The sequence below is a fragment of the Tachysurus vachellii genome, chromosome 6 (genome assembly GCF_030014155.1).
Source record: "Tachysurus vachellii isolate PV-2020 chromosome 6, HZAU_Pvac_v1, whole genome shotgun sequence".
Lineage (NCBI taxonomy): Eukaryota > Metazoa > Chordata > Actinopteri > Siluriformes > Bagridae > Tachysurus > Tachysurus vachellii.
Genome location: NC_083465.1, coordinates 1,519,816 through 1,532,238, shown reverse-complemented (window position 1 = coordinate 1,532,238; position 12,423 = coordinate 1,519,816). Strand labels below are relative to the sequence as shown.

General features: G+C 40.6%; 1 protein-coding gene across 4 annotated transcripts in view; it reads left to right on the top strand.

The window, feature by feature from the left end:
• syne2b (spectrin repeat containing, nuclear envelope 2b) overlaps positions 1-12,423 on the top strand; it is a 99,015-nt gene that overhangs the window by 76,883 nt on the left and 9,709 nt on the right. For all 4 annotated transcript variants that reach the window (XR_009648552.1, XM_060871678.1, XM_060871677.1 and 1 more), the window contains 14 exons: positions 183-353; positions 548-681; positions 789-996; positions 2,576-2,758; positions 2,850-2,960; positions 3,256-3,410; positions 3,508-3,655; positions 3,910-4,004; positions 4,129-4,360; positions 4,493-4,687; positions 5,669-5,779; positions 7,027-7,182; positions 8,804-8,962; positions 10,973-11,139. Coding sequence is in view for 3 of the 4 variants with exons in the window: in XM_060871678.1 (XP_060727661.1) it covers positions 183-353; positions 548-681; positions 789-996; positions 2,576-2,758; positions 2,850-2,960; positions 3,256-3,410; positions 3,508-3,655; positions 3,910-4,004; positions 4,129-4,360; positions 4,493-4,687; positions 5,669-5,779; positions 7,027-7,182; positions 8,804-8,962; positions 10,973-11,139 (2,225 nt within the window). In the remaining variant the exon portion in view is untranslated. The remainder of the gene's footprint in view (positions 1-182; positions 354-547; positions 682-788; positions 997-2,575; positions 2,759-2,849; positions 2,961-3,255; positions 3,411-3,507; positions 3,656-3,909; positions 4,005-4,128; positions 4,361-4,492; positions 4,688-5,668; positions 5,780-7,026; positions 7,183-8,803; positions 8,963-10,972; positions 11,140-12,423) is intronic.

The window sequence follows — 12,423 nt, the reverse complement described above, 5'->3', positions numbered from 1 at the left end:
ACCCTGGACGGAGTGTCAACCCATCACAGGGCACACACACACACACTCTTTATTTTTCTATTTATTTATTTTCTATATCGGTCTTTATTGTATTCAGGACTTTTCACTACTTTTACTAAGTAATTTAAATATAAATGTTCTTGTTATAAAGGTTAATAGATCATGTTCTTATTTTTCTGCAGAACTGCTCTCTGAAACAATCTCAGCAGCACACATGTGAGGCCTGGTCTGCGTTCGAATGTGGGCGGAGTCACGTCGCCCAGAGCACCCTGAGAATACGTCAGTCTCTTGAACATTGCCGTAGCCCTCGCACCTCCTTCACTGCACTCCAGAACAACCTCCATAAACTACAGGTACTTTATTCACAATAAAACCAGTGCAACATCGACGTGTAAATCATTTTCCAGCTTACTTCACTTTGGAACGTAAATGTTACCGATTTTAGATGAGTCCAGTGTATGAGCACGAAAGCAGTACAACTTTGTGATCATTTTTCAATACATTAGTTATGTTACATGGTTCTACTACGTGCATTTATTTTTCTCAGGCATTGCAATCCGAAGCTGGGGAAACTGACAAAAAGTGGGAGGAGCTAAACAACACATTCTCCTGTCTTACTGGTTGGATTCATTCAAGCACCTCACACATATTGTCTGAGGAGTTGGAGACGGAGAGATCACGGTCAGCTCAATGTCACTAATTACACACAAAAAAACACACTAAACCGCAGAAAGATGATGTTTATACTGTGTGTGTGTGTGTGTGTGTGTGTGTTCACTGTTATCCAGGTGGTCTGAGGTCAAACATGATCTTACACACACCTCTTCGAGCTCACAAACTCTGCTGCAGGCGTGGAAACGGTACTCGGATTTGTCGACCTCCTACTCAGAGAAGCTACAGCAGCAGAAGGTGCGACTCTGTGACATCTCGGAGACAAAAGCATCAAAGCAGGACGACGACACCGAAACGCTCGCAACCTGCATACAGCGTTTACACGTGAGTTCAGTCGGTCCTGTAAAGAAAGAGCCAGTGTATAATATTCACCACACATGTAGTTGATCACATGGTTGCTTTACTTGTGCCATTTAGTAAGGGAAGCTTAAAGCATTGTACAAGGTGCATAACTAGTTAAATACTGTTTATGTAACTAATAAAATCAGAATAGACTAAACGGGTCTAATATGAATGAAATTTCTAATAATTAGTTAAGTAGAAAAAGAATTTCAGCAACGGGAGAAAGGAAGCACACGTGAGACTGAACCAAGAGCAGTGTGTACACTGTGTATACCTGTATATATCATCTGTATGCAAAACATTCTGTAATATGGGCCTTTTCTGACTGAGATGCTCAAAAACTATAATTTGCATAGAATTTTCATAACTTGCTGTAAACACGATGACAAATGTTTAGCAATTTTACTGTCAAATTTTCCACAATTGCTCTAAAACTGATTATTTTAGATTTTTGTTAAACAAAAGCAAACACAACGGACATAAATGCACAGAACGGGATATACATTTAATTTAAAAAAAAAAAAGTATTATATCAGTTTTTATATCAGTATCTAAATGAATATTTAGTCTTTGTTTGTAAATGAAAAATGAACATGTTCCTAATAGTTTAATACGAATAGTGTTTAGTAACAGAAAGTGATTTTATCAGCACACTGTTTTTGGGGTCATTTAAACGAATGTATAAGTTTATTTTATTAATTGACATTAGTTGTAAATATAAAGTGAGTATAAAAAAAACTTTTCTCTTTTTGTGGTCAGGTGACAAACAGAATCACACTGTTGAACAGTGAACGTTTTTTTTTGTAAATTAATTTTTAAATTATTTTCTTTATGATGATTTTATTTTAATTTAATATGATTTTAAACATTTTTGGAAGAAAAAAAAAGTAAACGTTTTCCTAATGTGTTTTAATTGTTTTTAGACCACGTGGACAACGCGGTCACGTGATTTACCACACGTGTACCGGAACAACGCGGTCGCGGTTAATTAACTAGTCAAATTAACGCGCATTAAATTCGTTTCTCAGCAGGCGGTGAATCTGCGTCAATTCGCTCTCTAATTAAACTCGTTTCTACTCTCGTTTTGAGACGCTGAAAGTTTTTTTTTTTTTGCCGGTTTGTGGACGTTTCTCTGCTAAAACGTGACAAATACGAAACAAAACGCTACGTGTAAATCACGTGCCGTACGACAAGCGTGTAAAGTCGCTGACACGTAAAACACTGACACTTTAATATTATGATACAAAGCTCTGTGTAGGACGTTTTGTGTAAGTGAACATTTAAATAAGGGTTTTAGCCCAGATTTATGGTCCATCTGTTAACAGTCCACTATAATTGTGATTTAACACAGAATTCATTCATTAGTCATTTTAATGGAGGTTAAATAAAGAATCAGAGCAGTGATGATGCTCGTGTATTCATGTGTACACACAAATATGTTATAAACAGATCACACTCGTATACACAGGGTGCATAGAATTGATCACAATATCAGTATTATTTAATAATCATAGTCCTGTAGTTATTTCACCATTGGTCACGATTCTCAATCGATGTTCAGGACGTCCTGGAGAACACACGCAGTCTCCAGACGGACTTGGACCGAGCGCTCGACGCCTCAAGAGAGCTGACCGGACACATGGAGCCGACGGCAGCTGCCTTCGTCCGTTCAGAGTGTCAGATGCTGACACGTGGGCTTCATCAGTTCGAACAGGCTGTGAAGAGAAAGTTGGGAGAGATGCAGGTACGACACGTGGCATAAGTGTGTGTGTGATTTGGATAAATGCAGCAATGCAGAGGACTAAAGTCTGAGTCGTGTGTGTGTGTGTTTGAAGGAGGACTCCAGGCAGCTTCAGGAGATTGAGCAGCTACTGGAATCTCTAGAGACGCACTTAAAGGAGTGGACGAGCCGCCAGAGACACACAGATGCTCAAGACATATCAAAGGTCAGACACACACACACACACACACACACACACACACTACAAAGAATATGAATAAAAATGATGTTAATTAGAACTGAAAACTTATATATATTTAATAATTACATATATTTTAATTATTAAACTCATGTTTACTATTTTAATTTTTAAAATATTAATATTAGCTTAGGTAAAAAGGACCTTAGGACCTTAAGAACAGGAAAAAATATATAATGTCCGTTTTAATTTCTAATTATTTATAATGTTAATAAGGTTAACGTGAATAAGAATACAGCGTCGGCTGTGTGTTTCTCTGCAGTACGATCTGTCTGAGTTGAGCAGTCGCTCGGCAGACGTGGAGATGCTGCATGAGCTCAGTTACAGACTGATCCTGAGTGACTCCATGACCCGGAGAATACAGAACCTGAGCAGGACTTGGGCTCAGGAGTCTGCACAGGCTCAGGAGAAGTGCAGGTTAGAGGCTAGAGGTTTGTGTCTGTCTCTACACACACGTATGTACAACTGTTTCTGATTTCTGTGTGTGTGTGTGTGTGTGTGTGTGCGTGCGTAGTGAGCTGCAAGTCGTGTCTCTACGGCAGCAGGTGTTTGAGGAGAGGTGTGAGACGTGGATGTCGTTCCTGCAGAGGATGGAGGACAGTCTAGCAGGAGAGATTGCATCCACTTACCCTGGTCTCAGAGAGCAGCTTCGCACACACCAGGTATCACACACAAATTAGTTTCACTAGGTTTATAGAGCATTATAATGGCTTACAGCTAATCATGAACTTTGTCAGCAGTAGCTTTCACCTATGAGTATTGAACTGGTTACTGGCTATACTAAAGGCAACAGTGTGTTTTGTGTAAAAACACATTAAACACACTCGTCTATCACAAACCCGGGTCGGTGGATCGTACAGTCTCAGAAGGTGAGATACACGGCCTCGACCCTAACCGTTAACCCTCCGTCTCTCAGAGGTTCCAGGCCGAGCTGTCTCTAGGCCATCAGATTCTACACTCTGTAATCACAGAGGCTCTGCACCTGCTACAGAAGGGAGAGGTGGAGGACAGGTACTGATGATTAATAATCCTTTTTATTATAACAATTAGAATAATAGCGTTAATAAGTATATAAATATAATGAGGAATTGCTCTGTTTTGTTTCTAAACCCGTTTGTGTGCTTGTGTTGTTCAGGAGTGATTTCCTGTTGAAGCTAGCTCAGCTCAGAGAGCACTGGCAGGGTGCTGTACAGAGAGCGACTCAGCGGCGCACCCTGGTGGACGGGCTGATACGCCACTGGCACCTTTACACACATACACTGCGCAAACTTAACAAGCTGCTCACACTCGCGCACACACTCCTGCCTCCTGCTGGCCTCACACACTGTAGCGTGACACAGCTCCGCCACTTGCTCAAACAGATCGAGGTAAGTGTGTGTGTGTGTGTGTGTGTTCGAGCTCTGCTTAATAAAATTTACAAAAATTGACACAATTTATGGTCACGTTTATTAGCCGTGCTGTTTAATGAGCAAGATTCATCTCTCCGTCTCGTCCTCCAGCGTACTGAGCTTCTCTTCCAAAGGTCCCTGTCATCATACCTCCTTCTCTTGGATGTGGGTCGTCAGCTCTTCTCCATGAGCGACGAGGAAACACAGACAAGATTACAGACAGATCTCGCTGCCCTGCAGGAGGGCTGGGAGCGCTCCCAGTGCATGCTGGGAAAGAGGAAGACTCTCATTGCAGACATGATCAAGGTGGGCGTGTAATTAAAATAAATAAACAACTGAAACTTGTAAATCATTGCTGCTCCTCACTTCGAGCTTTCACGCGTTTTATCTCTGTGAAAGCTCAAGGCTCAAAGATCTTAAAGGAAATCAGTAAAGTGAAGAAATAAGTCGCATTCAAAACAACTCACACAGTGGACATGTGAAGGGGTCAGAAATCCTGTAGAGATTCTCAGTACAGCGTGTTTACAGCAGTGGAGCTCACGATGTTATCAACCTCCTGTAATAAAATTCGTTTATGATTAAGGGACATTTCATGCCCAAATATTTTCTAACAAGTTCTATAGATATTTCATGTGCAGCGACCATTTTGTCACCGTTATTGATTGCAGTTAATAATAATCACTATGTCACAGATAGGAGTCTCATGTGAGCTACATTGCACTAAACTAAGATGAGTGAGATGTATGTTATTAAATAGGAACAGCACTGTGCGACGTCGTACGTCTTAAAGAACAACACATTGTACTATAATCATCTTATAGCTATGTTTAATGTTGGGGACGTGACCGTGTCTGTGACGATAACTATCAAGTCTGGGGATTCAACAGGACTGTGGTATAAACTGTGTTACTGTCTGATCTTTTTGGGGGATTTTTTTATTATTATTATTTTTGGCTTCAGTTCAAACTCTTTTCCCTTGTTTTCTTTATGGTGTTTATGGTGTATTCTCTGATGCTGACCCTGAGTTTAGACCTTGGATTATGGATTTTGCACACACACACATATATACACACACACATGTATGCGTATACACACACACACGTACACACACACACACACACATATGCACACAATGTATACACACACACACGTACACACACAGACACTGCCTGTGTTTGAAGCGCTTCTGTACACACTTTTTAAAAGAAATTCATTTTGTTGTGGCAGGGGGACATGACATCAGAGCTTCTAAGTCTCTATATGTACTGACACCTGTCTGTGTTTCAGACATGGGAGAGCTGTACGAGCCGGCTAGACGATCTGGCGCAGCGTCTGGAAGAGCTTAAAGTCAGACTGCCAAACCAGTCGATCCAGGAGGTGGACGAGAAGCTAATTAAGGTAACTAGAGTGTATAAAAAGCATCTTTTTTAATACACACAGCTCTCCGAATGTTGTCGATCAGACGTGTTCGGTGTCTGAAGTTATTTTGGCTGTTACGCTGGAGCTATGAGGATGCTGCAACATTCTGAAGGTTCTTCAACACTTTTGTCCTTGTTATAGCGTTTTCACCCAATGAAGACAAAATCCATCAGGTCCATCATGTAAATGATCCAGGACGTGTCCAGAAACATTGTAGTATTATTTTTAAGCACATTATGTGCTCCTGAGCCACACTTACAGTATAAAACCTGGGTGGTGGAAAAGTCATAGTTTTCAAGTAAAATTTGGGAAAAGGGACTTTCTTGTTCTTGAGATGATGTTATTTATGAATTGTTAACTACTTGGGAATTATAGCTCCAGTGCAGAAACAAAGATACCTTGGCTGATGGATGACATTTGGGCTGAAGGGGGCAAATTGTATTAATTATATTTACCCGCCGAGAAGCCGTTCAAGTGTAAAGGGGAACGTGACATTCCGAAGCTCAGATGATTCCTGCCTTTAATCTGTGTGTGCTTAGATATTGTGTTAAAACTGGGCCGGCTGGTGGAACAGCTGATAAAATCTGACACACCCTCCTGTCTCACTGTGGCGCTTTCTGTCTGAAGCAGAAGCAGGTTTGGTAACCAGCATAAATGTGCTTGAAAAACATTGAACGCTGAATAAACGTTAGCAGGTGAGACAAAGCTATAATGCAGACTGTAGCTGAATCTGAAAAGCCTTCAAACGAATCAGCGACTTTACTTTCTTTGTCATAAATAACATTTGTGCACTTTAGCAGCTGTTCCTGAATGCTGTACATCATGTAATGCAGCAGTAAAAGAAAAACGTAGTGAATATTATAATTCTAATATGTTTCTGATTCAGGATCAGTTTCATAAAAGTGTCATAGGTACAACCAGAGTGATGGGAAAAGGAAAACCAGGGTCAGATCAGCTGTGAAGTCATCGTCCTGTCAGGCCCATTATAGCCCTAATCTCTTGCTGTCTTTGCACTGTTCTCCTCCCCCAACTGCACAGGAACCTTTAATCCTGAGAGAGGGAGGGAGGGAGAGAGAGAGAGAGAGAGAGAGAGAGAGAGAAGGAGGAGGAGATTAGTGAGAGAGGGCCGCCAGCAGTGAGTCACTGAGAAAGACTATGAGCGAGTGCGATAACGCGCCTGCTTGAGCGTGGACGTGAGTTGTTGAGTGGTGTGTGATGTTATGCAGGAGCTGCAGGACTCCCTGGAGGACTGGGCCGTGAGTCTGTGTGAAGTGAGCAGCATGAAGACGGATGTGTCTCAGTACATCATCGCTGAGGACGTGCTGATGCTGCAGGAGCAAGAGGAGCATCTGCGTTTCCAGTGGGAGGAACTGTGTCTTAAGGTGAGTCCTGTTTGTGTTGCTGACAGTAAAAAACAGTAAAAAACTTTAATTAAATCTCTCTCTCTCTCTCTCTCTGTCTCTTTTGCTCTCTCTTGTTCTCTCTCTCTCTGTCTCTCTTGTCTCTCTCTGTCTCTCTTGCTCTCTCTTGTTGTCTCTCTCTCTGTCTCTCTCTCTGTCTCTTTTGCTCTCTCTTGTCTCTCTTGCTCTCTCTTTTGCTCTCTCTTGTCTCTCTCTCTCTGTCTCTCTTGCTCTCTTGTTGTCTCTCTCTGTCGCTCTCTTGTTGTCTCTCTCTGTCTCTCTTGCTCTCTCTTGTTGTCTCTCTCTCTGTCTCTTTTGCTCTCTCTTGTTGTCTCTCTCTGTCTCTCTCTCTCTCTCTTGTTGTCTCTCTCTGTGTCTCTTTTGCTCTCTCTTGTTGTCTCTCTCTGTCTCTCTCTCTCTCTCTTGTTGTCTCTCTCTCTGTCTCTCTCATCACAGTGCCACAACATCACAAGACTTTTTTTACTGTAGTGTTCATAATGCACAGGATTGTTATCGGTTCTAGGCTTTTGTCTCTTGGTCCTAATCTTTGAACCTGGACGAATGTAGTTTTGTACTTGAGACCCAGTTAAACAGCCGTTACAATTTGCGTACGTAATCACTGCCGTTTTAAAGAGCAGGTGTGATTACTGGTTGAAAGGCTCAAAAACACACAGTTTGTATGAAGGAATTTAACGTCACAGTGTGTGTTTACAGGGTAGAAACATTGTACTCAGTGTAAGTTTCATTATAGTATCACTTCAATTAAAGAAAGCTTTTATAACTTATTTCATTAATAATCCGATAAAAAATTATCTTAAAAAAAATGTTCATGTTCTTGACGTTTCTCTCCATCTGTACGATTCTAACCTCTGAAAAGCACAAAAAATGCACAGAATCTTGACCCTTCGGGACAGAGTGATTCGGCACTTAGTAGTAATTTACAAAACTTAAGTTAGCGGAGTAGAGTTTGTGCTCCGAAATCTCTTCCTGGAAATTTACTTTAGCGTACGTGGAATACGGTGTTGTGTAACAGACTCGGCACATGTCCGTCAGGGACTTTTTGTCTCGCCTTGTTTTGCCGTCTTGTGCGGGACACGGCAGGTTGTGCGTCTGACAAAGAGGGGGAGGAGTCATTAGCATTGCAATGGACGAACAGATGGTACTGAGAGAGCGAGAAAGACTCATAAAGCAGGACAGAAGGATGAATAGGAGCCAGAGTTCACGGCCCTTTTGTGTAGGAAATCACACATTCTGATTTGCTGCTGCACTCTGAAGATTGTGTGCGTGTGTGTGTGATATATATTTGTATATGGGGTTGCTAGGCAACTTCCAAGTTTGAAAAAGCTGTTTAAGTTAAAGCTTTGTGTTGTGTGTCGATGTAGTGCTATAGAGTGAATGCTAGTTTATTATCAGCTTTAACAGTGAACCTTCTAACAATAAGAGTAAATACAAAATGTCCAAATGAGAATATTGTAATTGTCTGACAATTTCCACAAAGGATGAATCGTGCTGTTAGTATATTGTTATATCATGTCTTTATATTGTCTAACGAAGGAACTAACTGTAAAGGTTTACGTGTGTGTGTGTGTGTGTGTGCTCACAGGTGTCGCTGCGTAAACAGGAGATTGCTGTTCGGTTAAATGCGTGGATCATCTTCAATGAGAAGAACAGGGAGCTCTGTGAGTGGCTCACACAGATGGAAAGCAAGACGACGCACAGCACCGAGCTCAGCATCGAGGAGATGGTGGAGAAGCTGAAGAAGGTCATTAGATGCTTCAGTCACGTAAACACACATCCTCCTTTTAAAAGTCCTAATAATCCACTCTACAGTCCTAAATAAATCACACACTGCTTTTAGGGATGGAGTTAATGAAACCAAAAGGTAACTGTAATAAGCAGGAACAGATGAATAGCTTTATTAAGGCTTTATTACCATTCATTACTAATGAATAATAGTTTATTATTAACGAAGTAGTAATTACAGAGAACCCAGATTAGCTAGCTAACTCTAGCTAACTACTGATTAATTTACTGAACACATCAATAGAATTTTTAATATCCAAGTCTTACTTTCCTTCACGATAGTTACCGTCTGAAACGTTACCAGTGGCGACAGAGACAACGTGGTGTTTTTGTTAAATTCATCAAGTTCTAAAGAGAAATTAAAAATAATAACATAACGTCTATAAAAAGAAATAGATGGTGTTTAATAGCATATAGAGGGAGAGATTAAGGGTATAACATTAAGGGAGCAACAACCGTGTATGTAGAACCATTAACTCTTCTAACTAACTCTTTTAACTAGAAGAGTTAATAATAACCAAACTTTAATTAAATAATAACCAGAAAATCGAAAATGTGTTTTTGTCTTTTTCGGTCAACACTTTAGCGTAACTTTGCAGTAACGTAGCAGGAACGAACGAACAGCTCTTCATTAACACTTATTACTATCGACTACTAAGGAAGACTAGGTAATTAGTTTGTATTTATGTTTGGAGTAGTTCACTGTTAACTAAGTAATAATTACAATTAGAGTCTCAACGCTAATAAAAGATGCGTTTAATAGCAGTTTAGTACCAGGACACGGATTAGAACTCTTAATCGAAAGAGAGCTAATGTGTAAATCCACCTACGAATTGTGGAGGAAGGAAGTGATTGTGTTTCAAGCCCTTTTTTATCTTTTCATATCGGGTCAGAAAACACAAACATGTCCGTCGCCCTGCAGTTTAGTGACAATAAGCTAACACCCATATCACGTTAAAGTAATGTTTAGCTAATAGCTTTAATATGACTTGTGTGTGTGTGTGTGTGTGTGTGTGAGAGAGTTCATGAACAGATCCTGCATAATTCTATATTTGTCCTCTATGATGAAAAAGGAACAAAGTGCAACCAGACCCCAAGGACCCACACTGCTCTGTCCTTACTTGCACAATCTCTCTCTCTCTCTCTCTCTCACACACACACACACACACACACTGCTCTAATACTTGGGCTAGAAGCTTTGGAATATTTCCTGACTTTGTTTAGTGACCGATTTTGGAAGTAAAAATTTTCACTGGTGTGTTTAATTTCACTGGTGGGCAAGTAAACAACAGCAATACGACACGCTGCTTTATCTCGACCCGAAACTATGCTGAGTGATCAGTGCGTTTATTCAAAAACCAACAAAGCAGACACAAATTAAAGAGAGAATTGCATTAATATTGTACTATTAATATTAATTGAGGATGTAGAAGAGGAGGATGAAGTGCATTACTTTTTTTTTTTTTACATTTGAACACTTTTAGAAAATCAGCATTTATGAAGAATCTACAGTGTATTTGATCATATTCTCACACTTGCCCGAGCCACACCACACCACACCACACCACACCACACCACAGGGAGGCATTTGGCCAGTATGGGGAACTTGTCCTGTTGAGAACTTGGCATTAGAAGCTCATTTAAGTTGAGAGATGAGAGCAACGCTGGTGGAATAACTGAATAACACATTAAGTCCATTCACTAGATTTACACTTTTTTCCACCTCACTAGGTCTAGACTATTAATTGGTTTGGTTTATTTTTACCTTCACTGATTGCATAATGGCACATTGAAGTATTCTTGATTGTTAGAAGGTGTTTATCGAATGTCAAAGGGATTTCTGGATCTGTTTGTTTTTTAGAAACCTTTCTGTGGTGAACAAGGGTTTTGTCGTACAGGACAAAGTCTAAATCCTTAGAGTTAAATGATGCTGAATTTGTGTCTTTTTTCTTTTCACCTGCCTGCGCAGGACTGCATGGAGGAGATCAACCTGTTCAGTGAGAACAAGACTCACCTGAAGCAGCTGGGAGAGCAGCTCATCACCGCCACCAACAAGACCAAGGAGAGCGAGATCAATGACAAGATCAAGGGCATCAGCGAGCGCTGGCAGCACCTGTTCAACCACATCGAAGCCAGGTGAGAGAGGGCTGTATTACTAGTACCGCTGCTATTACTAGTGTATTACCGCTGCTACCTCTACTGCTATTACGAGTGTATTACTGCTGGTATTACTAGTGTATTACTGATGCTATTACTAGTGTATTACCGCTGCTACCTCTACTGCTATTACGAGTGTATTACTGCTGGTATTACTAGTGTATTACCGCTGCTACCTCTACTGCTATTACGAGTGTATTACTGCTGCTACCTCTGCTGGTATTACCGCTGCTACCTCTATTGCTATTACTAGTGTATTACTGCTGCTATTATCGCTGCTATTACTAGTGTATTACTGCTGCTATTACCGCTGCTATTACCAGTGTATTACCGCTGGTATTACTAGTGTATTACTGCTGCTACCTCTACTGCTATTACGAGTGTATTACTGCTGGTATTACTAGTGTATTACCATTGCTATTACTAGTGTATTACTGCTGCTACTACTAGTGTATTACTGCTGCTATTATCGGTGCTATTACTAGTGTATTACCGCTGCTACCTCTACTGCTATTACTAGTGTATTACTGCTATTACGAGTGTATTACTGCCATTACGAGTGTATTACTGCTGCTACCTCTACTGCTATTACTAGTGTATTACTGCTGCTATTACCGCTGGTATTACTAGTGTATTACTGCTGCTACCTCTACTGCTATTACGAGTGTATTACTGCTGGTATTACTAGTGTATTACCATTGCTATTACTAGTGTATTACCACTGCTACCTCTATTACTAGTGTATTACTGCTGCTATTATCGCTGCTATTACTAGTGTATTACCGCTGCTACCTCTACTGCTATTACTAGTGTATTACCGCTGGTATTACTAGTGTATTACCGCTGCTACCTCTACTGCTATTACGAGTGTATTACTGCTATTACTAGTGTATTACTGCTGCTACCTCTACTGCTATTACTAGTGTATTACTGCTGGTATTACTAGTGTATTACCACTGCTACCTCTATTGCTATTACTAGTGTATTACTGCTGCTATTATCGCTGCTATTACTAGTGTATTACCGCTGCTACCTCTACTGCTATTACTAGTGTATTACCGCTGGTATTACTAGTGTATTACCGCTGCTACCTCTACTGCTATTACGAGTGTATTACTGCTATTACTAGTGTATTACCACTGGTATTACTAGTGTATTACCGCTGCTACCTCTACTGCTATTACGAGTGTATTACTGCTATTACTAGTGTATTACTGCTGCTATTACTAGTGTATTACCGCTGGTACAACTGCTGCTATTTCT